We start from the raw sequence: 27,438 nt of genomic DNA, 5'->3' as shown, positions 1-27,438 counted from the left end.
CACATACAGCTCATCGTTCCATCGTCTGTGGTATTCGCCGTTGCCAATGTTTAAGGGACCATAAATCTTCCGCAAAACCTTTCTCTCGAAAACTCCTAGTGCCGTCTCATCGGATGTTGACATCGTCCACGCTTCTGCATCGTAAAGTAGGACGGGAATGATGAGGGACTTGTAGAGTTTGGTTTTTGTTCGTCGAGAGAGGACTTTACTTTTCAATTGCCTACTTAGTCCATAGTAGCACCTGTTGGCAAGAGTGATTCTGCGCTGGATTTCCAGGCTGACATTGTTATTGCTGTTAATGCTGGTTCCCAGGTAGACGAAATTATCTACAACGTGAAAGTTATGACTGTCAACAGTGACGTGGGAGCCAAGACGCGAATGCGCTGACTGTTTGTTTGATGACAGGAGATATTTCGTCTTGTCCTCGTTCACCACCAGACCCATACGCTCCGCTTCCTTATCCAGTCTGGAAAAAGCAGAACTAACGGCGCGGGTGTTGTTTCCAATGATATCGATATCATCGGCGTACGCCAGTAGCTGTACACTCTTATAGAAGATTGTACCTTCTTTATTTAGTTCTGCAGCTCTTATAATTTTTTCCAGCATCAAGTTAAAGAAGTCGCACGATAGTGAGTCACCTTGTCTGAAACCTCGTCTGGTATCGAACGGCTCGGAGAGGTCCTTCCCGATCCTGACGGAGCTTTTGGTGTTGCTCAACGTCAGCTTACACAGCCGTATTAGTTTTGCGGGGATACCAAATTCAGACATCGCGGCATAAAGGCAACTCCTTTTCGTGCTGTCGAAAGCAGCTTTAAAGTCGACAAATAGATGGTGTGTATCGATCCTATTTTCACGGGTCTTCTCCAAAATTTCGTGCATGGTGAATATCTGGTCTGTTGTTGATTTTCCAGGTCTAATGCCACACTGATAAGGTCCAATCAGTTTGTTGACGGTGGGCTTTAGTCTTTCACACAATACGCTCGACAGAACCTTATACGCGTTGTTGAGGAGGCTTATCCCACGGTAATTGGCGCAAATTGTGGGGTCTCCCTTTTTGTGTATTGGGCAGAGTACACTGAGATTCCAATCGTCAGGCATGCTTTCGTCTGCCCATATTCTGCAAAGAAGCTGATGCAAACACCTTATCAGCTCTTCGCCGCCGTGTTTGAATAGCTCGGCCGGTAATCCATCGGCCTCCGCCGCCTTATTGTTCTTCAAGCGGGTAATTGCTATTCGAATTTCTTCACGGTCGGGCAATGGAACATCTGCTCCATCGTCGTCGATTGGGGAATCGGGTTCGCCTTCTCCTGTTGTTGTACTTTCACTGCCATTCAGCAGGCTGGAGAAGTGTTCCCTCCACAAACTCAGTATACTCTGGTCATCAATAACTAGATCACCTCTGGGGGTCCTACAGGAGTGTGCTCCGGTCTTTAAACCTTCAGTTAGTCGCCGGATCTTTTCGTAAAATTTTCGAGCATTTCCCCTGTCGGCCAGCTTGTCAAGCTCTTCATACTCACGCATTTCGGCCTCTTTCTTTTTTTGTCTACAAATGCGTCTCGCTTCCCTCTTCAGCTCTCGGTATCTTTCCCATCCCGCTCGTGTTGCGGTCGATCGCAACATTGCGAGGTAGGCAGTCTGTTTTCTCTCCACTGCGAGACGACAATCCTCATCATACCAGCTGTTTTTTTGGCTTTTCCGAAAACCAATGGTTTCGGTTGCAGCTGTACGTAAGGAGTTTGATATGCCGTCCCACAGCTCCCTTATACCGAGGTGCTGATGAGTGCTCTCAGAGAGCAGGAGTGCAAGTCGAGTAGAAAATCGTTCGGCTGTCGGTTGTGATTGCAGCTTGTCGATGTCGAACCTTCCTTGTGTTTGTTGATGTGTGCGCTTTTCTACACAGAGGCGGGTGCGTATTTTAGCTGCTACAAGATAGTGGTCCGAGTCGATGTTGGGACCACGAAGCGTACGCACATCAAAAACACTGGAGACATGTCGTCCATCTATCACAACATGATCGATCTGGTTGCGAGTGATTCGATCCGGGGACAGCCAAGTAGCTTGATGGATTTTCTTATGCTGGAATCTAGTACTACAGACGACCATATTTCGGGCCCCGGCGAAGTCCATCAGCCTCAGACCGTTTGGTAATGTTTCGTCATGGAGGCTGAATTTTCCGACTGTTGTGCCAAAGACACCTTCTTTACCCACCCTAGCGTTGAAATCGCCAAGCACGATTTTTACATCGTGGCGGGGGCAGCGCTCATAGGTACGTTCTAGGAGCTCATATAAGGTATCTTTGATCACTTCGTCCTTCTCTTCCGTCGGGGCGTGGGCGCAAATCAGCGATATGTTGAAGAACCTCGCTTTGATGCGGATTGTGGCTAGACGTTCATCCACCGGAGTGAATGCCAGTACTCGACGACGGAGTGTCTCTCCCACACCGAATTTGCGCTCCTTCATATGGCCGCTGTAGTAGATGTCACAAGGACCCACCTTCTTCCGTCCTTGTCCCGTCCATCGCATTTCTTGGATTGCGCTGATGACAGCCTTTACTCTTACGAGCACATCAACCAGCTGGGCAGAGGCACCTTCCCAATTAAGGGTCCGGACATTCCAGGTGCATGCCCTTAATTCGTAGTCCTTTAAACGTTTGCAGTGGTCGTCATCAAAATTGGGGTCTCTCATCCGAGGCTGTTTTGTTCTTTTCATTGGGGGGTGTTTTTATGTGGTGGGTCCCAAACCCTCATAAGCGGGTTTCGCCTTCTTACTTTAGCTCGCCTCAAACGGATGTCTGTTGGCAACCCAGAGGATACTTGGTCTAAGACCGGAAGTCGTGAGCTGCTTGAGCCACATGTAAAAGAATCGTTCCTGGCCACTCCCAAGTGAATGACAGTCAGAAACTTTCCTCACTTACGTGAACTTCTACATATGACTCCATCCTTCATCGCGTTATACACTTGTACATAAAATATAACTAACTTATCAATAAATAACATTTAATACCACCATAAAATTTAATGAATATGCGAAATAATTTAAAATAATTCCAATAATAATGAAAAAATTTATTTTATTTAATAATTATTTAAGTACTGTTCATCGGACTTTAAAATTTTTGTGAAGATTAAATGCTAGCACAACACCCTAATTACCACAAGTACACCCTAATTACGCCACGGTGGTGTGTTAAAATATATTAATTAATATAAACAAACCAAAGGTTTTCTACTGTATATACTGAGTTGGAAAGGATACCGATATTGCCCTGTGTAGAAGCACAGTATCCAAAATTTTTATCTGAAATGATTAATATTTTAGAAAATATTTTGTGTCCCAAGTGGATTAAGCTTGAAATGTCAGAAATGGATTCCAGAAAAGCGAAACTTCATTTTGTGGAAAAATTTGGAATACAGGAGTGATAGGATGCATTGATGGCACTCATGTAGCTACGGTAAAACCATTTGTAAACGAACATCTTTGTTTAACAGAAAAGGTTTTTTCAGCATGAATGTGATGCTTGTAATATGAAGCTGGTAATCGAGGGTCTTGGCTACTGGGAGATTCTGGCTTTGGTATAGAACCCTTCGTACTTACTCCATATAGAAACCCCACCCCAGGATCACCAGAACATAGATTCAACTAGCAACACGTAAAGTCACGAGATATTATAGGAGTTTTAAAAAGTCGTTGTCTTTGTTTATAAAGTACCTTGCCGTATACGGCACTAAGAGTAACAAAGATAATTAATGTATGTTGTGCACTACATAAATAGATGCTATTGAACCAGAAATAGGGTTAGAAACGGGTACAATTGACGAGGAAATAGCTGAAAATGAGGAAAGCAATAGTTTATATAATATAGGTAAAAATATAAGAGAATCCATTGCAAGAAATTTGCTATTATAAAACCTAAAATTTTAAATAAAATACATAGACATTTTTTGTAATTGATACGTATTTATTTCGATAACTTAATATCTATTCATTCATTATATTGCATAAAGTCCATTGAAAGTTGGAAACCATAATATTAGGTTAGAAGCACCGAGGTCCTCGTGTACGATATATGGGGCCTTAAAAACCTATGGTCCGATATCGGCGATTTTTAGAATGGGGCAGCCACACTATTATCATAGTATTTGTGCAAAGTTCTGCACCGATATCTTCACTAGTGCTTACTTTATATATTGTAAAGTAACGATTCAGATCATCTTCAAAGTTTTGGTATATACTTAGTAGGCGTGTTTGTGAAGCGATTTCTTTTCACAACGTATCATTGGGATGTAAGGAAACTATTACAAACCAAGTTTCATTGAAATCGGTCTAGTAGTTTCTGAGATATGGTTTTTGACCCATAAGTGGGCGACGCCTTCTGTGCTTCTGACGTTTTTCGTTAGTGAGTTAACCGACTTTTAGTAATTTTCAACCTAACTTTTGTATGGGAGGTGGGCGTGATTATGTCCGATTTCTTTCATTTTTGGACTGCATTAGGCTAAAAAAAACGACTGCAGAAAGTTTGGTTTATATAGCTCTATTGGTTTGCGAGATATGTACTAAAAACTTAGTAGGGGGCGGGGCCACGCACACTTCCCCAAAAAAATTACATCCAAATATGCCCCTTCATACCAAATTTTATTTCCATAGCTTTATTTATGGCTTAGTTATGGCACGTTATGTGTTTTCGGTTTTCGCCATTTTGTGGGCGTGGCACTGGTCCGATTTTGCTCAAGTTACAGCTTGCACAGACGGACGGACAGACAGACATTCGGATTTAAACTCCACTCTTCACCCTGATCACTTTGGTATATATAACCCTATATCTAACTCGTTTAGTTTTGGGTGTTACAAACAACCGTTATGTGAACAAAACTATAATACTCTCTTTAGCAACATTTGTTGCGAGAGTATAAAAATATGGTGTTAGGTCTGTGTAACGCGGTGTTACCATACTGTAAGGGGCCAAAGTTTTTTGTAAAAAAAATTTCGAACCGCCATAACTTTAAAACTAATGAACAGATTTTAAAACATCATGTGACTTTTTTGTACAGAATTTCTCAAACTTTAAAAATGTGTCTCGTCAAAATTTTTAAAATTAATATTTCATAGCAAAAAATGAAAAATAAAATTTTGAATTTTTAACCCTTTATGCCCCCTTCGATTTTTTTCGAAAATATCTTAAAATGTTCCTTATTTCATCACCTTTTTACCTGCCAAAGGGAATTTTGGGACAGAAATATTTGTATGAGCTACAAATAAAAAACCAACTCAGAACATGATGAAAAATCATTGATTTATGCACTATTATCATCTGCATTTAGCGTAACCCAGGATTAACGACGTGGACGTAGTTAATATTTTTTTTTTGTTTTTTTTTAGATTAGATTCAAGTACTTAATAATTTTAAATAAAAAACAAAAATCAAAGAAACAAAAAAAATTAAACTTTCCAAACTTTCTGCAGTCGATTCTCTTATGTACCCGACCACACACCATGAAAATAGTTGAAATCGGATAATAACCACGCCCACCTCCCATACAAAGGTTAGGTTGAAAATTACTAAAAGTAAGTTATCTCACTAACGAAAAAACGTCAGAAACATTAAAATTTACAGAAGAAATTGCAGAAGGAAGCTGCACTCAGACCTTTTTACAAAATGGAAAATGGGCGTGGCATCGCCCACTTATGGGTCAAAAACCATATCTCAGGAACTACTCGACAGATTTCTATGAAATTCGGTTTATAATATTTTCTCACCCTGATTTCACCCTGATAACACGGACAAAAAATGGGCGAAATCGGTTCGCAACCACGACTCCTTCCCATATAACTCAATTTTGAATTTAACCTAATTCTTTCAGGGAGGGGTAAGGGTTGCAGCGTAAACAAAAACACTTTTTTTGTGATTTTTTATCTGAAATATCGATTAAGCAATTTTATTCAAACCTTCTATACATTATTGAGCATAGTTTTGACTATGTTCTGTAAATTTTTCATGCAAAAATAGTAAACCATTAGCCCGTGACAGAGCTTCCCCTAGAACGTCTTGAAAAAAAAACAATTTGCGGTGTTCACTGTAACACGGCCGGAAATTATCTGAAAATGAAAAAGCATAAACATTTAGTTAAATTTTAAACAAATCTTCGATTTGAAAACGGAAAATGTGAAAATATTGCCCGAAAACAATTTGCAGAAAGTGCCTGATAACTCCATATCGAATTCGATTAGTTTTTGGTGTTACAAACAACCGTTAGGTGAACTATTATACTCTTTTAGCAACTTTGTTGGGAGAGTATAGAATGTTTGTGTTATGTAATACTGACTGAAATGCAAGATATAAATTAAAATTGTATAATTATTGTTATTTTTATTATAGGATGAAATGTCCATTCAGTTAATTGTACAGGAAGTTCCAGAGCAACCGAAAAATCTGCGTATTAACTCACAACAATCACGCAGCCTGCAACTTACTTGGAGTCAGCCCTTCGCAGGAAACAGCCCAATTGAGGGATATCATATATATTATAAACAAATTTCCGGTAAGAGAAATACTCTTTTAAAAAACTCCTTATAAAATGATATTTGTATATAATCAGATATTTGGCAAAATGCAGAGCATATCACGATCGCCGGTGGGCAAACGGTTGTTAATATACAAAACTTGCGACCTGCTAAAGCTTACCATTTTCGGATGACCTCTGAAAATAAATTGGGTGCTTCCGAGTATTCGGAGGTCGTACAAGTAACCACACTGGAGGAAGTTCCTTCGGGTCCACCTTTGAATGTGCGAGCAGAAGCAAAAAGTTCGACTGAGATATCGGTCACTTGGGATGCACCAGAACGCGATCATTGGAATGGGATTTTGCTAGGTTACTATGTCGGCTATCAGATGTCGTTGTCACCTGAAGACAAAGAGGTAAATCCCACTCAAGGTTTTAGCTTTAAAACTGTGGAAGTGCGCTCACATTTTGGAGGGGAAACTGTGTTGAGTAATTTGAACAAATACACACAGTACCATGTTATTGTACAGGCGTATACTAGTCAGGGTAGCGGACCACCGAGCAGAGAAATTGCAATTCAAACAATGGAAGATGGTAAGTGAAATACAGAACCGTAATGGTTGTGATAAACTGTTGGTAAATTTATTTCTTTATTATTAATATGTTACAATACAATAACTAGTACAAAACTCTGTACAACATGTTGCGAAAGTATAAAATTTAAGTTTTTCGATTATCAGTTATAATTAACGAATAATAGCGTAGTGTTATTATAGGTTATTTATTGTGTTTATTTTAACAATATCTCTCTTTTGTAGTGCCTTCTTCACCCCCAGAGAGCCCTCAGTGTGATGTGCTGGGATCAACATCAATTTATATAACATGGTCACCACCAGATGTTGATGGGCAAAATGGCAAGATCAAAGGATACAAAGTATTTTATATATCTGTCAATGAATTGTACGGTAAGTCATTTAAAATTGAAGCTATTCCACCAATATACCATAATCTAAATTAAAATCGTGGATCTTTAAAGGTCTAAAAATACCTACCTATACTACTATAGATATTTAAAAATTTGTTTACTTGCATTTCAAGAAACGGATCCCGACATTGTGAAGTCAACCAATCAATATGTTACGATAGAAAATTTGCGCAAATACACCAATTATACGGTTTGGGTACTCGCTTATACGAAGATTGGGGACGGTATGAAAACGAAGCCCTTTCACTGTCGTACACATGAAGATGGTAAAATAATACGATCAACATCTTTTATTTTGGTAATATTATATCTTTTATGAAATTGTTTAGTACCTTCTGCGCCACATGCCATTAAAGCGATTCCTGCCTCAAGCACTAAAATAATTATTTCTTGGCTGCCACCAGAATTTCCTAATGGAGATATTGTATGAAAATTGTAATAGTTTTATAAAATGCAGATGATTTTATGTGACTAATACACTTTCAGACCGGCTACACTTTCTATATGTCTATGCTTGAGGGCGGTCGTGAAGAAGGCACTCACAAACGCATACTTGGTCCCTTTGTTGAAATGCATGAGACTCAGCGGACGCAGGAATCTGCCACATATCAATTCTGGCTAACAGCGTCTACAAAGATTGGTGAGGGGGACAAAACTCAAGTTGTTACTGTGCCTCCAAACAACAAAGTCCCAGCTCGCATTGTCTCTTTTAGTCAGCGTATAATAAGCCCTTGGAAAGAGCATCTAGAATTACCATGCCTTAAAGTAGGTTCCCCAGCGCCAGTGACAATTTGGAGACAAGATGGTCATAATATGGATACGAATTCTCGCAAGGTTATTGCGAAGAACGGCACACTTTATATACGAGACTGTCAGTCCACCGACGCTGGTAATTATACGTGCAGCGTCGAAAATACATGGGGGAAAGATGAGATTATCTATAACATTGTCATCAAAGTACCACCAGAAGCACCCAACCTTACGGTGGTGAATAGTTATACAGATAGTTTACATCTTGAATGGATGGACAATAGTCACGGTGGAAGCCCAATTCTTGGTTATGTGATAAATTATAAGCGAGAAAATGGCGATTGGGAGGAACTGCAAGTGGATGCTAAAACTAACTCTCACTTATTAACAAATTTATGGTGCGGGACACGTTATCAACTCTACATAACTGCATACAATAAGATAGGCACAGGCTTGCCATGCGACATTGTAAATTCATACACGAAAGGAAATCCACCAGTTCAGCCTAAACATTCTCAAATGATTACGAACAATTCGACAAGCGTCACTTGCTGGCTAGACTCATGGGGCGATGGAGGATGTGGAATTTTATACTTCATGATTGAGTCCAGAGTGTTTGGGAGGTATGTTCAACTTTAAATAATGTGAAATGTACGATGCGAATTATCCAATTACCCAGATAATCAATTTTTTTCTATCAGTTTATTACACTGGTCAACAAGAAGAAAAAAATGGTGCAGAGACAGTGTCAACGGTTTTTGACTAAGTGTCAATTGGTAATTTTTTTTTTGTCCTACGTGTGCTTTCCGATCTACGCTCAGTTCTGAATAATGACTGTAATTAGTACTATAATGCGATCGGTTTGCTAACTTATCAGTACATTTCTGTAAATCTATGTATTCTAACATCATGTCTTCATCGCGAAGAAGTTGTCTTAATGAGCCAAATATGTTTTGCTACATAAAAAAATATTAAAAAAATCTAAAACAGATCTTTCAAAAAGTGCCTATATTTCTTATTTTAAGTCAAATATTGTGGCTGAATACAAGCCGTGGATACCTCAACTTGTTTGTAAAATGTGCTGTGAACACATTGGAGTGCCTATGCAAAGGAGGGAATAAATAATCACTTTGATGACCATTACTTCTGCTGTGTAAATTTGCGCGGCGTTAAAGTTAAAAAAATGATTTACCCAGACTTAGAAGACCTTTATCACATTCAGAGGAAGTACCTGTTCCATCATTTTGTTCTACTTGTGAATCATTACAGGAACCAAGTCCATCACAGGAAAACAATAAAGTAGCGACAGATATTTCGAAGGCCTATCTTCTTCTTCTTTACAGGCGTAGACACCGCTTACGCGGTTATAGCCGAGTCCAAAACAGCGCGCCACGTATCCCTCCTTCTGGCAGTTTGGCGCCAATTGGTTATACCAAGCGAAGCCAGGTCCCTCTCCACCTGGTCCTTCCATCGGAGTGGAGGTCTCCCTCTTCCTCGGCTTCCACCAGCGGGTACTGCATCGAATACTTTCAGAGCTGTAGCACTTTCATCCATTCGAACAACATGACCTAGCCAGCGTAGCCGCTGTTTTTTTATTCGCTGGACTATGTCTATGTCGTCGAATAACAAATACAGCTCATCGTTCATCGTCTGCGGTATTCGCCGTTGCCAATGTTTAAGGGACCATAAATCTTTCGCAAAACCTTTCTCTCGAAAACTCCTAGTGCCGTCTCATCAGATGTTGACATCGTCCACGCTTCTGCACCGTAAAGTAGGACGGGAATGATGAGAGACTTGTAGAGTTTGGTTTTTGTTCGTCGAGAGAGGACTTTACTTTTCAATTGCCTACATAGTCCATAGTAACACCTGTTGGCGAGAGTGATTCTGCGTTGGATTTCCAGGCTGATATTGTTATTGCTGTTAATGCTGGTTCCCAGGTAGACGAAATTATCTACAATTTCAAAGTTATGACTGTCAACAGTGACGTGGGAGCCAAGACGCGAATGCGCTGACTGTTTGTTTGACGACAGGAGATATTTCGTCTTGTCCTCGTTCACCACCAGACCCATACGCTTCGCTTCCTTATCCAGTCTGGAAAAAGCAGAACTAATGGCGCGGGTGTTGTTTTTAATGATATCGATATCATCGGCGTACGCGAAGGCATATAAAGAATCTGCGGAAGTGTTGGCTTCGGGATTAAAAGATGGGATCGGCATATTATGGCGGACTACTGCTGGGGTACAACGGGATTGTCCTGACGAAAGTCGCGAAAAATACAATTTTTGAATACATGATAATTTAATAAATGCCGTTTTCATTTATAAATTGTTTTTTTACATATCACTCATTTACTTGAATAGTGTCACAACTAAAAAAACACGATTTTTGAGTTGCGTATGCAGAAATGTGCGCAATTTCATCGTTCATATCGTATAAAAATTTCATTCCGATGCGCAGAAAAATTAGCGGTGAATTAAGAATGTGCCGTTATTAAACTTGTTATGTTGCAATATTTTTTAACCACAATAACGACACTTCTCAATTGTGCCAGAATTAGTTATACTTTTTTTCGAAACAACGACATATTTTGTCATAGGGTGAAGTTGGTTTTCTTTTCAGAAAGAACGACATATTTTATGTTGGAACGATATTGGTGAAAATTAATAAAATTTTTCATATTGTTTTTTTTTTCAGCAAAAACGACACATTTGACTTATGACGGCGAAGTTGATTTATATTTTTCACAAATAACGACATAATTCAAAATGGGTCACATTTATGCCCAAGAAAAAGCATTAGTACACTCTATTTGGTCCATTTCTGCTCAACATTGTATTTAATATTTTACAGGCCACTAGATTTGTCAATAAACTGATGGCAGTTTTCTATTTTTGCTAAATAAGAGACAATTGCAAACTTTAAACCGCTCTCCTGAAAAATCGACACTATTCAAGTAAATGAGCGATATGTCAATATTTAGAAAAGTACACGTAGGAAGTCAAAATTTTTGGTGTGAATGTAATCAGAATAATTAAAGGTGAAAATATGGTAAACACATTATAAATAATATTACCAAACACTGTTACTTTAAGGGGTTAGATGGGTTTCAAAATTTGAAATAAAATTGTCTTATTAAATAGTACAATACGTTTAAATATTATCCAGAAATATCAAATCGATCCGAGGAAAACTCTAAGAGATGTACCCTTTGGAAGTCTGGCCATCGGTCCGCGTCAGTTTGAATGTAAAAGCTTAATTGTTTAAGTCGGTGAACATGATTTCTCTAAGTTATGTTGTTGCATATTTTTGAAATGACATTATCTCGTTAATGAATGAATGAATGATTTTTTTATATTTTAATTACAACTATTTTTTAGCCAATATATGCCGAAAATTTGACAAAGAAGTAAGTTTTTTGTTAAAAATATGTCTAAAATTCGAATTAAAATATTTTCTATTATCTTTCGTTCATTACCTAGATTTATCCATGTACTATTGAAACAGTTTTAGTTTTTTGATTTTGGATGAACCAAAGGCTGCGTTTTCCGAATTAGTAAATAAAAATTTCATAAAATACGGTTTAAATATGTATCTTTGATATGCAGAATTGTTTAAATCAAATATATGATTGTATATACATATTAAACAAATGTAAAAATACCTTTGATTTCAACATCTCAAACCCGCCTAACCGCTTAATAACAAATACATAGGGGTATTAGATTGTATTCAAATGTGTATTTAATTAAACTGAATTTACAAAATAATCGGAGGAAATTAAAAGAAAACCAGATAAGAAAATATATATATTATTGTATTTGCGATCAATTCACAGATCTCAATGGAATGTAATCTCAAATCATATCCCTCCGACTGAACGCATCTATACGGTTAGTGATTTAGTTCCAGGTACAAAATATCAACTGAAAGTAACCGCTCACAATAATGCTGGCTCTACCACAGCAGTATATAATTTTACAACGCTCTCGCCACAAGGAGGTAATCACAAATGAATAAGATAATAATTATTTGCACGTATATATGACTGGGTAAAGTTTATTTATGTAAATATTCGCTTTTAGTTATATATTCAACAGATCACGCGAATCCCGTGTCTCATATGAGTGATAGTCCTTTTTATGCGAATTTTAAGGTGCTAATTCCCGTCTGTATTTCAATGTTCATGCTATTAGGTATAATAGCAGCTGTGCTACTTATTCGCAAACGAAGTAAGTATCATTAAATATTTGAAATTATTTGGTTCTATCTATGTTCTCATTTCTTTTGTATAAATATAACTAAATTAATTAAAACTGGCACTACGTTATCAGTGTTTCGTTGTTCGTTGTTTGTTGCTTTTGCCTTAGTGTTTGTAATAAACTCCGGTTTTTATACTCTCGCAACAAAAGTTGTTAATTATAGTTTTATTCACATAACGGTTGTTTGTAAGTCATAAAACTAAACGAGTTAGATATAGGGTTATATATATCTAAATTATCAGGGTGACGAGACGAGTCAAAATCCGAATGTCTGTCTGTCCGTCCGTCCGTCCGTGCAACGGATAACTTGAGTAAAAATTGAGATAACTTGATGAAACTTGGAACACATGTTCCTTGGGACCGTGAGAGGGTTGCTTTCAAAATCGGACCACTTTCACGCCCACAAAATGGCGGAAACCGAATAGACATAAAGTGCCATAACTAAGCCATAAATAAAGTTATAAAAGTAAAATTTGGAATAAAGGATCGCACTAGGAAGGGGCATATTTGGTTGTAATTTTTTTGGGGAAGTGGGCGTTGCACCGCCCCCAATTCGGTTATTTGTATATATCTCGCAAACCAATAAAGCTATATGAACCAAACTTTCTGCAGTCGTTTCTTTTAGCCATTTACTTATACATTCCAAAAATGAAAGAAATCGGATGATAACCACTCGCACCTCCCATACAAAGGTAATTTTGAAAAAAAGTGTATTAACACACTAATGAAAAACGTCAGAAACACAAAATTTTACATAAGAAATGGCAGGTAGAAGCTGCACTCAGATTTTTTTACAAAATTGAAAATGGGAGTGGCGTCGCCCACTTATGGGTCAAAAACCATATTTCAGGAACTACTCTACCGATTCGAATGAAATTCGGTACATACTATTTTATTGACACCCTGATGACACGTGTGAAAAATGGATGAAATCGGTTCACAACCACGACAACTTCCCATGTAACTCAATTTTGAACTCCATCTTATTCCTTCACTTTATAATATATACATAATGAACCAATGAACATTGCGAAATAAAACTTTACACAAATACTGTATATCATCTGTGGCTTCACTTATGAAAATATTTTCGAAATCGGACTATAACTTTTCAAAGCCCCGAATATCGAATATGAAGAATTCAGTGCCCCATGGTAATCTTTCACCGAAAATATCGGTAAATCACTCAGGTATCTTAATTTAATTCAGAGGAAATATTTTTCTTCTAATAGTGTGTATCAGTACCACAAATGGTTAAAATCGGGTTATAACTTTGCCTAGCTCTCATATACCTAATTATAGGATTTTAAAATTTGGTCAAATTGTATGTTATCTTAATAAAAATATATCAATAAATTGCGAGAGTATAAAATGTTCGGTTGCACCCGAACTTAGCCTTTCCTTACTTGTTATTCCTATTTTCCTGCACAACCACCGTGTCTGTAATTTACTAAGAAATTGAACTATACCAAACGTTTAACGTTTTGTTTTGAATCCTATAAACAAACCCATACGTTGATATTGTAATTTATAAATGTCATATATCTCTCATCCGATTCATCATGATGGTTTGGTTCTTTACAGAAATTGACAATCAAGCGCGTTTGGCTTCTTCTTCAATGTCCGAGTCCCCATCCCTGGCCAATTTGCAAAATAAACAAAATCGAGATCAGCAGTACTTGGCCGTTCGTTGCAATCCTGGTAGTGGACCAACTCGTGGTTCGCATTCTAACGACTCAGGCAGCTTTGGCAAAGCAGAAGGCAATGAATACATAGAAGATATCTGCCCATATGCAACATTCCAATTAAATAAACAAACATATAGCGAAAGCTCATATAGCGGTAATGTATACAGTGGACCGTACCATTCGGTTCGTGGCTCATTTGTGTATCACGATGTGAAGCCAGATAATTATCATGTGAGTGACTTTTCATAGCTTTTTTTGAATATATATTAATGATTTACATTTGAATTGATAGTCGAAGGAACCAGAATATACAAAGGTGCGTCGGAAAGTAGGGCGTTTACGTGATCCGCATTCGGAAAGTCAAGGTGAGTATGTCAACAGTTTATCTTAATTGTTTATGTTTAATATTTACTTGAAACAATTTTAAAATTAAATCATATTTAATATTGATAATATTTAAACATTTCACGATCATCAAACGTGGTTTCAATTAATTTAATAATATCTCAATCTTTATTTGATGCACTTTATTATTACTAAAAATTGTATGAGTTTCACGTTATCGTTACATGTGTTTAAAGCTTAAGTTAGTTACTTAATTGTACGCAACAAGATTGGTTGTCTTTTAATTCAAAATATTATAAAAATTGGTTTCATCCATTCGTACAACATGACCTAGCCAGCGTAGCCGCTGTCTTTTTATTCTCTGAACTTTGGCGAACCATAAATCGTGCGCAGAAGATTTCTCTCGAAAACCCCAAGAGTCGTCTTATCGGATGTTGTCATCGTCAAAAGCTTCAGCGCCATACATCAGGATGGGAATAATAAGCGACTTATAGTTTGATTTTGGTTCGTCGAGAGAGGACTTTTATTTTCAATTGCCTACTCAGATCAAATTGAAAGGCTGATATTGTTGGTATTGTTAATGGTGGTTCCCAAGTAGATGAAACTATTTGCAACTTCAAAGTTAAGACTGTCAACAGTGATGTGGGATACAAGACGCGAGTGTGCTGACTGTTTGTTTGATAACAGGAGATGTTTCGTCTTGTCCTCATTCACCACCAGACCCATACGCTTCGCTTCCTTATCCAGTCTGGAAAAAGCAGAACAAACGGCGTGGTTGTTGCTTCCGATGATTTCAATACCATCGGCGTACGTCAGCAACTGTACGCTCTTATCGAAGATTGTACCTTCTCTATTTAGCTCTGCAGCTCGTATTGAAGCAATAGATTGTAGAAGTCGCACGATAGTGAGTCACCCTGTCTGAAGGCTCGTTTGGTATCGAACTGCTCGGAGAGGTCCTTCCCGATCCTGACGGAGCTTTTGGTGTTGCTCAACGTCAGTATACATAGCCGTATTAGTTTCGTAGGGATACGAAATTTAGACATCGCGGCTAATGGGAGCTCCTTTTCGTGCTATCGAAGGCAGCTTTAAAATCGTTGAAAATGTGGTGAGTATCGATTCTTCTCTCTTGTCTTTTCCAAGATTTGGCGCGTGATGAATATTTGGTCCATGGGGGATTTTCAGGCCAAACTGATACGGTCCAATCAGTTCGTTGACGGTGGGCTTTAATATTTCACACAATACGGCAGGACCTTATATGCGATATTGGTAGTTGGCGCAGACGGTGGGGTCCCCCTTTTTATGGATTGGACAGAGCACACTGAGATTCCAATCGTCAGGCATGCTTTCTTCCGACCATATTTTGCAAAGAAGCTGACGAATGCACCAACCAGTAATCTGTCGGCCCCTGCCGCTTTGTTTTTCTTCAAGCGGGCAATTGCTAATCGAATTTCTTCATGGTCGGGTAGGGGAACATCTATTCCATCGTCATCGATTGTGGAATTGGGTTCGCCATCTCCTGGTGTTGTACTTTCACTGCCATTCAGTAGGTCAGAAAAGTGTTCCCTCTATAACCCCAGTATGCTCTGGACATCCGTTACCAGATTACCTCCTCGGTCCTTACATGACAATGCTCCGGTCTTCAAACCTTCTGTAAATCGCCTCATCTTTTCATAAAATTTTCGAGCATTACCCATGTCGTTCAGCTTTTCAAGCTTTTCATACTCACTCTTTTCGGCCTCTTTCTTCTTACGTCTGCAAATGCGTCTCGCTTCCCTCTTCAGCTATCGATATCTATCCCAGCCCGAACGTGTTGTGATCGATCGCAACGTTCCGAGGTAGGCAGTCTGTTTTCTCTCCACAGCGGAATGACAATTCTCATCGTAACAACTGTCTGTTGCGTTTGCAGCTTTTCGACGTCGAACCTTTCTTGTGTTTGTTGGCGGGCGTTCATTGCTGCACAGATAATGGTCGCTGCTACCAGATAATGGTCCGAGCAATATTTCGTCATCGGAGCGAACGCACGTCTAAAACACAGGAGACATGTCTTCCGTCTATCACAATGTGATAGACTTGATTGCGCGTGCTTCGATCAGGGGACAGCCATGTAGCTTGATGAATTTTCTTGTGCTGGAATCTGGTACTACAGACGATGTTTCGTCATGGAGGCTAATTTTTCCGACAGTTGTGCCAAATACACTTTCTTTACCCTTATCCTTCTCTTCCGTTGGACATGGGCACAAATAAGCGATATGTTGAATAACCTCGCTTTTATGCGGATTGTGGCTAGGATTCGGCGACGGAGGATCTCTCTCACCACAAATCAAACACCAAATTTGCGCTCCTTTATATGGCCGCTGTAGTAGGTGTCACAAGGACCCACCTCCTTTTGTCCTTGTCCCGTCCATCGCACTTCTTGGATAGAGGTGATGTCAGCCTTTAGTCGTATGAGGACATCAATCAGCCGAGCAGAGGCACCTTCCCAATTAAGGGTCCGGACATTCCAGGTGCATGCCCTCAAATCGTGATCCGTAAAACGTTTGCAGGGGTCGTCATTAAAAGTGGGGTTTCTCTTCCGAGGCTATGTTTGGTCTTTTATTGGGGAGGCTTTTTATGTGGTGGGTTACAAACCCCACGCACAATCGCAGATGCGGGCTTCGCCTTAAAACGGATGTCTGTTGGCTACCCAGAAGATACTTAGTCTAAAACCGGAAGTCGTGAGCTGCTTGAGTACTATGCAAAAGAATCGTTCCTGGCCACTCCCAAGTGAATGGCAATCAGAAACTTTCCTCACTTGCGTGAACTTCTACATATGACCCCATCCCCCATTACCGCTCTTAAAAGTGTGCCACTCTGCCATTGAGGTATACCTTCCCACAACAGGTTTTGTTAGATAGGTTTGTATTAATATAACTATCTGGGACATGAAGCTTAGAAAAGTCATTAAACTGAGTCTATGGCTAATAGCATATGTTAATATGGCACCAAATTAGACTACAATCCATACACGGTGTCGTCGAATAACGAATATTAAATTCAGTTGCAACAATTTAAATATAAAGTTTTGCTAACAATTGGAGGTATTTCGCTTCGTTTCATCTTCAAAAATAGCGATAGTATAAGTATTAGACCTGTCCTTAAAATTCAAAATGTATTCTATGTTTACAGAATGGGTTATTTTTTTTCCTTTTTATGCAAAAATGTTTAAAAAAAAAATTTGGGGACAATCGGATGATGGGAAGACGGCGCGGAAACGTTTTTAAATTAAAAATTGCCTTCCTATAGGAAAAAACAAGTTTTATGTATTCAAGAATAAATTTTTCTTTTAGTGTATTATTTTTCTCCAATTTTTTTCATTATATTAACTTAAAACTACTACTTCAAGGAAATATTTTTGTTCATATCAATTTATTTAATACATCTAGAAATATTAAAACTTAAATTAATTCTGATTTTTTATAGGACTTATATTTTTTTTTGTATTCTTCAACAACTTGAAGGAGGAACTGTTTTTCTTCTTCTTTATTTGTAAGAATAGTATTGAAATCCTTTATAAATTTAATACCTCTTTCCGCTGTATCATTAGTAACAAGCAATTTGTGGCATATTGTGCGACCATTTTGGAATTCCTCGTTTGTTTCCCAAGACTCTGGATCCAAATACAAAAAGTTGGTTGACAACTTGTACTTCGTAAAAAATGTTAAAGTTCTTTTGGATACAAATTCGCTTAAATCCGAATTGCCTAAGTCACTTAATTTTTTTATTTTGCGATTGTTTTGTAGTTTATAAGTTGGCTCCTCTGATTTTAAATTTTTTACCATTTTTTTCTTAACATCTACTGAAACATTGAAATCAAAGAAAGCTATTGCGACGTTTTCCTCTGACAAATACCACATGTGTTGTTGCATTTTTCTCAGCAATTCCGAAGAAATACTTGGGTTCACTTTTTCATAATTAATACATTCTTTTACAAAGCTTAAATCCTGCAGGGGAGAGGTAATTGCATTGGAGCATTTGTACCAAGCTTTTATATATAAACGCACTAAAAAAACGCAAATGTGACTTAAACCTTTTAATTCAGCTTTACTCAAGTGAAATTGATCACGAAACAGAAATATTTTCAAGGAATATATTCCCTTTGACATCCAACGTGCATGACTTGTAACTCCGGGAGTTTTAAATTTACCACCATTGTCACCAAGAAATGTAAATACTAGACTAAAAATTCTTCGTGGTCAGCACGAACAAACGTTTTTTGTAATTGTGAATGACAAAATTGTTTGATGTCATTGCAGATGCCATCACTTATATGAGATTGTATATCTTCACAGTCGAGCCCACTCTTAAATAATGAAGTGTCAATATTTGGCCAGGCTTTGGCAAATCTCTCGAAAATTGAGACTTCTGGTGCTTGAGTCACTTTGAAATGCAGGTCGAATACACTACGCAAGTATATTTCTAGAATGTGGTGACGGCATGGTAACGTCAACAAATTTCTTCCTAACATGCGTTGCAATTGAGCGCATGCTCCCTTTATTGGACCAGTATTAGTGGACGTGGTGTCAAAAGACATGCCTTCTACGCGATCTAAAATATTCCATTTACTAAGTGTATCAAAAACAGCTGTAGCTATATCTTAACCAGTGGCAGATATAAGTTTTGGAGGGCCTAGAAATTTGGATTCGCCATTATAACTAACAAGCACTGCAATTCGCTCAACTTTTATTTTTCCAATTAGATCTGGCAATACTTTACCATCCCAGTGGACGACCATTGCTTGTGTATCACTTAGCTAGAATAGGATATTATTAGTATTTAAATAACCTATACGTATATTTTCAATCATGGTATACTTTGTCAATAAAACTCTCTTGAATCCTCTGTGATTCTTTTCTGCGATGCTCTTCCCTCAGTCTATGGAGAGTAGAACGATTGACTACCAAGTCGCTAGTGCAATGGCCCAATGCTTCTGCAGTCGCCATCAGAATGTGCATCGCCTTTCCATCGCTTACTTTGGCGCTATCAAGTGCTGAAAGCAATCGCGGTGTGATAAAATGTTTTCTTCCCCTGTTAGTACAAGTTGAAGCAGTGTGTTTTGTATTTTTTTTCACATTGGTTTCCGCTACTTCAGGCTCACTGTCACCAATATCTTCTTCATAGTCCATACCAAAATCGTCGAGTTCGTTGAGTTCGACTACACAATATCATTTTAAAATTGACCATTACCACTATAAATAAAATTAATTTGATTTGATAAACTTACGATTCACTTCCGACATTTGTTGATGTTTCCTTTTCCTAGACATTTCTTTCTCAATGCGGTGATCTGCTCTGTTTTGTCGCCGATACAATACCATGTCAGCACCGGCCATGCTACCAGGCCGACCTTTTTGTCTTTGTAGAATCAAAAATTCCTTGTCTTCGCTAATACGCATGTTTTGTAAGGCATCTCTATGAGCAATGTCAAACAAATTATCCAATTCTGCAGAAAAGTCTTCAACAATTTTTTTCTGAGCATCAGATCTCTTATTTGGTACGGTTTTTTGAATCTTCTGCCATAATTTGTACAGAGATTCTAATTTATCGACACACCTAGCTACATCCTTTGTCGGAATTCGAGCTTGTTGCCAAAATATTAATACAGCATTTATTGTTAATTTTGCACTTTCTCTCAATTGCCGATACACAAATCTAATGTTGTAAAATAGTAATTGCAGTACTTGTTTGTTCGATGGTAGTTTAGCACCTGTTATCTGATGAGAAATTCTTCCAATTAGTTCAATATTCACAACTTGTTCAGAACGTTGTCGTGTTTGTATATGTAATGTACTCGCAGTTGCTGGTAATTCACTCATTTCTGTTTTTTATTAAATAATCACAATTTCGCACAAATTAACACCTCTGATTTCAAATGCCAAACAAACGAGAGTGACAATTATTGAAACAAGTGAAGCTAATAAAAGCGTATTAAAAAGAACACAGTCCATTTACCGTTTTATTTCGCTGCGGTTCATGTTGCAAAAATAAAGCAATCGACAGTTACGACGATGGTGCGATAAAAAAATATTATTTGCCGTTTTTTCACTCGAAATAAGAACAAAATATTATTAAAATTATTCTTTATATCGTGCTAGTTGAGACATATTAAAGCATACATATTCATTTAATAAATATACTAAAAGAAAAATTGATTCTTGAATACATAAAACTTGTTTTTTCCTATAGGAAGGCAATTTTTAATTTAAAAACGTTTCCGCGCCGTCTTCCCATCATCCGATTGTCCCCAAATTTTTTTTTTAAACATTTTTACATAAAAAGGAAAGAAATTAGCCCATTCTGTTAACTTAAAACACTATTTCAAAAATCTCCATATAACGTAGAACACCTCTAATAAGTATAGTAAGGCTACTGAAATATAACCGCTATTTCCTATTATGATAGGCTATTTAGCTCAGTACCCCTAGATACTTAGTAATTTTGAATCAATTTATTTTTACGTTTGTTATAAAATTACATTTTTTCACTGCATTAATGTATGTAATGATCAAGGTGATTATTATTGGCAAATAACCTATCAACTTATAAGAAAAGACCGTTTAAACAATTATTAAAATTATAAAAATTATTTCGACCCAAAAACTATGAAGCGAAGTAAATATTTGTTTGAAAAATGCGATTCCATAAAGTATTTAAAGAACAACGATCTTTTGGAGATCAATGTTGGTAAATCATTTTATTTGAAACATTCGTAATATAATAAAATAGTATAAAGTGTTTTTCTTTAAATATATTTAACGTATTCAATCTCCTTGCAAAATACTTTTGGCTATGAATTTCTCGATATTACGCGAAATCTGCCGACGTCGTAAGCAGTATATCGTGGTAAAATAATATGGAGCTCATTTTGCATCAGAATTGAATTTAATTTATTACAGGAGGCGACGAATATAGTTAAAGTTATTTTGTATTCAGTTATAAATTTTGTATTCTTACGTTCTTTACGACATTAAAAAAAAAAATAAACTTAACAATCATCAACATTCAACTTCATTTAAAAATACCATCAAACCGTACTAAACTTTTAGAATCGGACAATCCAGGTTCAACAGATTCCGAAGTTAGGAAAATCCTAACTCTTCACATACCAATTACAGAATATGACACACTAGGATCCGAGTCCGACAACGACGTGTCTACCCGAGCAATGAACTCTGCGAAGTATCGTACTCAACGTGGTAATAAGAATAACTGTTTAAATTATTAAATTGTCAATAATGGTGTCCTTATTAAATTTGAAAATAGTATATGAATAACCTCCATATTATGTATTTAGTTATGCAGAATTAATGACAATCAAATAATATTGAACAATATTTTCAAACTTACAATTCAGTAAAATTTGTTTACACCTACATATTAACATCTACATGTTAATATCATAAAATATATCGCACATTTACGTGAATAGTGTCACAACTAAAAAAACACGATTTTTGAGTTGAATATGCAGAAATGTGCGCAATTTCATCGTCCATATTGTATAAAAATTTCATTCCGATGCGTAGGAAAATTAACCGTGAAATAAGAATGTGCCATTCTTAAACTTGTCATGTTGCATTATGTTTTAACCACAATAACGACACTTCTCAGTTTTGTCAGAATTAGTTATAATTTTTTTTTACGAAACAACGACATATTTTGTGTTACAACACATATTGTCATAGGGTGAAGTTGGTTTTCTTTTCAGAAAGAGCGACATATTTTGTGTTGGAATGATATTGGTGAAAAATTAATGAAAGTTTTCATATTGCTTGTTTCAGCAAAAACGACACATTTGACATATGACGGCGAAACTGGTTTATATTTTTCACAAATAACGACATAATTCGAAGTGGGTCACATTTATGCCCAAGAAAAAGCATTAGTTCACTCTGTTTGATCCATTTATCGCTCTCCTGTAAAATCGACTTTTTTGAGTTGTGACACTAGACACTATTCAAGTAAATGAGCGATATGTACTCTCCAAACCAGCGAAATTGAAAATTTTACAATTCCCGTTATTTTTTGAACACACCACATAGTTTAATTGGGACACCCTTGTAGTTTTTGAAAATATATAACTGTTGATATTACAAACATTCATATATGTAAGTATAGATACCCAAGATGAAACATCTTCATCGTCGGAGACGACACCGACAAGTTTATCGAGGAAATCGAAACCGCCATTTGTAGCTCGTAAAAGCGGAAAATCTGGTACAAGCGGCAAGCGCCACGTACGAAGCTCCAGCGGTTATTCAAGTCACAACGAAGAAACTACGTTTAGGTAATATTTAATATTTAATTTATCTGAAAGTTTAATCATTAATTTATTTTTGTAAACATTCAGCATATCTAACTACCCACAAAGTTATCAGGACCATATAAATCCACCTGCGCGTTTTTCCGATTCTAACGATAAATCGAAGGCCCAAACTTCACCTCGCGTACGCGGCAATCAAAAACTGCAAAGGGAAGCTTTTCAAATTAATGTGTAACAACAACGGACTAAAGCACTACAGTTTTTCAAAGGCAAGCATACATAGTGCACAAAGCCAAATATGTTCCAAATCGGAATGCTAAAAAATTTTGTATTTTTGTTAATTTATATTCGGTTGTCAGCTTGTATTTCTATCTATATTGAATTTGCATACATCCTAAACTACATTCATATAGATTATGCAACTCAGAACTGAGTGACATTGAAATAAACGAAGAGTTGGTGTTATTCAACAAAATCTTACACGGCCCGAATTAGTTAACATTAAATAATATACAGTTTGTCAACAAATTCTTTGCAAAATGAAAATTGACTCAAAAAATCAATTTTGACATTAAATTTCTGTAACAAAGGTTTAGTTTTTTATGATTTTTCTTTTACAGTATTATTATAGGATATATCTAGTCATAGAATATGTTAAAAAAATAACAAAAGTAAAAACAAAAACATAAGATAGGACTCAAATAAGCAAAAACAACAAAAAACCAATTGTCAATCAATTCTTTGCAAAATGCAAGCACATGTCGAAGAACGAATTCATGAGAAATGAACGGGACATTTTCAAAAAAAAAAAGCCAACACGTGTTCTTTTCGGAATATTCTGGCATATATTCATGTTTCGAATCGTCATGCAAATGAGTTCATGAGAAATTTAACCAATTGGTATATTTCCATTATTTCAAAGAAAAAAATAAAAAATAGGTGTCCAAAATTTTTAATATTAAGCTAAGGACTAAGTATATACAACATTATTCAGGTGCAAAAAATAAAATATACTGCATTGGAAGAACTCTGGACGCAAACTTTCAGAGCTTTCATTTTGGGATTTTTCTAAAATAATACAATAAGTAGATAAAAACCCCAAAAATTTGACTGAAAGAGATGGGGAAAAATAAAAAATAGTATTACAGCAACAACAGTAACCATGAGGAAGTGAGAAAAGAGTCAGTACTCGTCCCAAGTAGCGTGGAAAAAGCCACCGCTTTCTGTCATTAAAATTAAAAAATATATCAAATTCGCTATAGATGATTATTATAGGCCAACGTAGGACTGAAGTCTGTTTCCGCCAAACTTTTCTGGGTCCATCATGATGCTACGTCATTGTCTTCGTCTAGTCACAAAAAATAACGCCATTCCAGTATTCCATTGGCTTAGTAACATCAACTACAGCTAATTTTCAATAGCAATAGATGCTATTGGTATATAACTGTGGCATTTTCCTGGCTACATGGGACGAGTACTGGGGAAGATTCAAACTATTCTCACTTCCTCATGGTTACTGTTGTTGTTGTAATATTTTTTTATATTTTTCCCCAATTATTTCGGGCACATTTTTGGGGTTTTTATCTACTTATTGTAATACTTTAGAAAAATCCCAAAATGAAAGCTCTGAAAGTTTGCGTCCAGAGTTCTTCCAATGCAGTATATTTTATTTTTTGCACCTGAATAATGTTGTATATAGTCCTTAGCTTAATATTAAAAATTTTGGACACCTATTTTTTATTTTTTTCTTTGAAATAATGAAAATATATCAATTGGTTAAATTTCTCATGAACTCATTTACTTGACGATTCTTATTTTCAACTAGATCGGTAGTTCCAATTAGATCTGTGCAATTCGAAACATGAATATATGCCAGAATATTCCGATAAGAACACGTGTTGGCTTTTTTTTTTTTGAAAATGTCCCGTTCGTTTCTCATGAATTCGTTCTTCGACATGTGCTTGCATTTTGCAAAGAATTGATTGACAATTGATTTTTTGTTGTTTTTGCTTATTTGAGTCCTATCTTATGTTTTTGTTTTTACTTTTGTTATTTTTTTAACATATTCTATGACTAGATATATCCTATAATAATACTGTAAAAGAAAAATCATAAAAAACTAAACCTTTGTTAAAGAAATTCAATGTCAAAGTTGATTTTTTGAGTCAATTTTCATTTTGCAAAGAATTTGTTGACAAACTGCAATATGAAATACCAATAGTATGATAATTGTTTCTACGAATCTACTGAAATTATATTACATGTATGTATACTTTCTCGTATATGATAGAGAAAATAATTACGTACTGTACGAAAATGGTAATATGAAATATTTAAGAAAAAATACACCAGTGTATATAATAATTTATGTTTTTCATTTAATCACAAGAATATCGAAAAATGCATACGCATATATAATATTAATAATACAATATAAATAAATTATCTATTACACAAATGTTTTCACTCAATCAACTTATAGTGAATAAATTTCTGTAAAAGTTTAATTCATTGAAAATGAATACAAATAAATATAAATCACAAAAAGACTTATTTACACGAGCTACTTAACTATAAAAATATATATAGTATAACATAATTATTATATATATAATTATTAATAATATTTATTACCATTTATATTATGCTTCAATGTTTTTTAATAAATAGATGTTATAATTTTTTCTATTTAAATATGCAAACAAATAAGATAATAATTATTGTTAAAGTTATGACTATACACACTTTTTCGGAAGAGTTGCAATATATACGTTGTTATAAATTAGGCCCCGATACATATGGAACATTTTGGCCCTATTATGAGTTGCATTTGATCAGCGATTCTCAATTACAAAAAAAGTGATGAAATTATACAATATATATTTATTATATATAGTTATATAATTTTGTTTGATTCATTCCGTAATTAAGGCTTTGATTCAAAACAATTTTTTATTACATTTACAGGTCTAAGGTTGTGAGTACAAAATATTAATGAAATACAATTATTTGTGATGAATTGGTGAACTAGAGAATGCGCAATCATCATCAAATGAGCGCAATAAGGCAATTTAAAATTTGTTCACTATTCATTTAGAAAACTCACTATAATTTCAACAGATTTGCACAGCTCATAATATGACTTCGACAATCTTAATCATAATGGGAGCATATGTAAAACATATTATTTTATTCTTAGGATTGAAAAACTTTAAAAAATTCAACGCAAATTTTTTTTATTAAAAAAATATTATCAATAAATAATTAAAAAAAATCCGTAAAGAACTGAGATCGCGTATGGTTTCTCGTGACAGTCACGCAATGTAATAAATATTCCTAATATATATTTATATTTTAAATATAATGTTTTTTTTTAATTACAATGTTTCTTCCTGGTAAAAACAACAAATAATCCAGTCCTTTGATCCTTCTGTAAATTGGCAATATTTTTTCTATGACGAGAAATCTATTTAAATTAAGAATGTTTTAATAACACCCATGTAATGGCATTGTCAGTTTATTTAATAATTACCTTGAAAATAAAACATTAATTGTTCTTCTTCTTCTTGACTGGCGTAGACACCGCTTACGCGGTTATAGCCGAGTCCAAAACAGCGCGCCACGCATCCCTCCTTCTGGCAGTTTGGCGCCAATTGGTTATTCCAAGCGAAGCCAGGTCCCTCTCCACCTGGTCCTTCCATCGGAGTGGAGGTCTCCCTCTTCCTCGGCTTCCACCAGCGGGTACTGCATCGAATACTTTCAGAGCTGTAGCACTTTCATCCATTCGAACAACATGACCTAGCCAGCGTAGCCGCTGTTTTTTTATTCGCTGGACTATGTCAATGTCGTCGAATAACAAATACAGCTCATCGTTCATCGTCTGCGGTATTCGCCGTTGCCAATGTTTAAGGGACCATAAATCTTTCGCAAAACCTTTCTCTCGAAAACTCCTAGTGCCGTCTCATCAGATGTTGACATCGTCCACGCTTCTGCACCGTAAAGTAGGACGGGAATGATGAGAGACTTGTAGAGTTTGGTTTTTGTTCGTCGAGAGAGGACTTTACTTTTCAATTGCCTATTTAGTCCATAGTAACACCTGTTGGCAAGAGTGATTCTGCGTTGGATTTCCAGGCTGACATTGTTATTGCTGTTAATGCTGGTTCCCAGGTAGACGAAATTATCTACAGCTTCAAAGTTATGACTGTCAACAGTGACGTGGGAGCCAAGACGCGAATGCGCAGATTGTTTGCTTGATGAGAGGAGATATTTCGTCTTGTCCACATTCACCTCCAGACCCATTCGCTTCGCCTCCTTATCCATGCGGGAAAAAGCAGAACAAACGGCGCAGTTGTTGCTTCCGATGATATCGATATCATCGGCGTACGCCAGTAGCTGTACACTCTTATAGAAGATTGTACCTTCTCGATTTAGCTCTGCAGCTCGTATTATTTTCTCCAGCATCAGGTTAAAGAAATCACACGAGAGTGAGTCACCTTGTCTGAAACCTCGTCTGGTATCGAACGGCTCGGATAGGTCCTTCCCGATCCTGACGGAGCTTTTGGTGTTGCTCAATTACATTTACTTTTTTTACCAATTAATTTTTTATACATTCTCT

General features: G+C 36.4%; 2 protein-coding genes across 2 annotated transcripts in view; one reads left to right on the top strand and one right to left on the bottom strand.

Moving 5' to 3' along the window:
* Window positions 1-27,191, top strand: part of LOC105219944 (cell adhesion molecule Dscam2) — a 134,680-nt gene extending 107,489 nt beyond the window's left edge. Inside the window, exons 21-33 of the mRNA XM_054228447.1 lie at window positions 6,374-6,536; window positions 6,594-7,091; window positions 7,316-7,462; window positions 7,596-7,748; window positions 7,812-7,906; window positions 7,969-8,855; window positions 12,068-12,231; window positions 12,315-12,461; window positions 14,076-14,410; window positions 14,472-14,544; window positions 21,607-21,756; window positions 22,679-22,847; window positions 22,911-27,191. Of these exons, the coding sequence (XP_054084422.1) occupies window positions 6,374-6,536; window positions 6,594-7,091; window positions 7,316-7,462; window positions 7,596-7,748; window positions 7,812-7,906; window positions 7,969-8,855; window positions 12,068-12,231; window positions 12,315-12,461; window positions 14,076-14,410; window positions 14,472-14,544; window positions 21,607-21,756; window positions 22,679-22,847; window positions 22,911-23,058 (3,129 nt within the window). The 3' untranslated portion in view covers window positions 23,059-27,191. The remainder of the gene's footprint in view (window positions 1-6,373; window positions 6,537-6,593; window positions 7,092-7,315; window positions 7,463-7,595; window positions 7,749-7,811; window positions 7,907-7,968; window positions 8,856-12,067; window positions 12,232-12,314; window positions 12,462-14,075; window positions 14,411-14,471; window positions 14,545-21,606; window positions 21,757-22,678; window positions 22,848-22,910) is intronic.
* On the bottom strand, window positions 19,189-20,380 carry LOC128921311 (uncharacterized). The gene is made up of 2 exons (XM_054228451.1): window positions 19,785-20,380; window positions 19,189-19,715 (listed from the first exon to the last, which is right to left on the bottom strand). Exons 1-2 carry the CDS (start codon window positions 20,374-20,376, stop codon window positions 19,360-19,362), a joined length of 948 nt encoding a protein of 315 aa, XP_054084426.1. The 5' UTR covers window positions 20,377-20,380; the 3' UTR covers window positions 19,189-19,359.
* Window positions 27,192-27,438: the final 247 nt, after the last annotated feature.

This window comes from Zeugodacus cucurbitae, chromosome 4 (genome assembly GCF_028554725.1).
Source record: "Zeugodacus cucurbitae isolate PBARC_wt_2022May chromosome 4, idZeuCucr1.2, whole genome shotgun sequence".
Lineage (NCBI taxonomy): Eukaryota > Metazoa > Arthropoda > Insecta > Diptera > Tephritidae > Zeugodacus > Zeugodacus cucurbitae.
The sequence above is the reverse complement of the archived record's forward strand: the minus strand, read 5'-3'. Positions and strand labels throughout refer to the sequence as shown.

Excerpts from the sequence above, each read along its gene's own strand:
- LOC128921311 (XM_054228451.1), bottom strand. The coding sequence starts at position 20,376 with ATGAGTGAATTACCAGCAACTGCGAGTACATTACATATACAAACACGA. Across the intron at positions 19,716-19,784 it reads ACAAATGTCGGAAGTGAATC|TCGAACTCAACGAACTCGAC; the intron begins GTAAGTTTATCA and ends GATATTGTGTAG.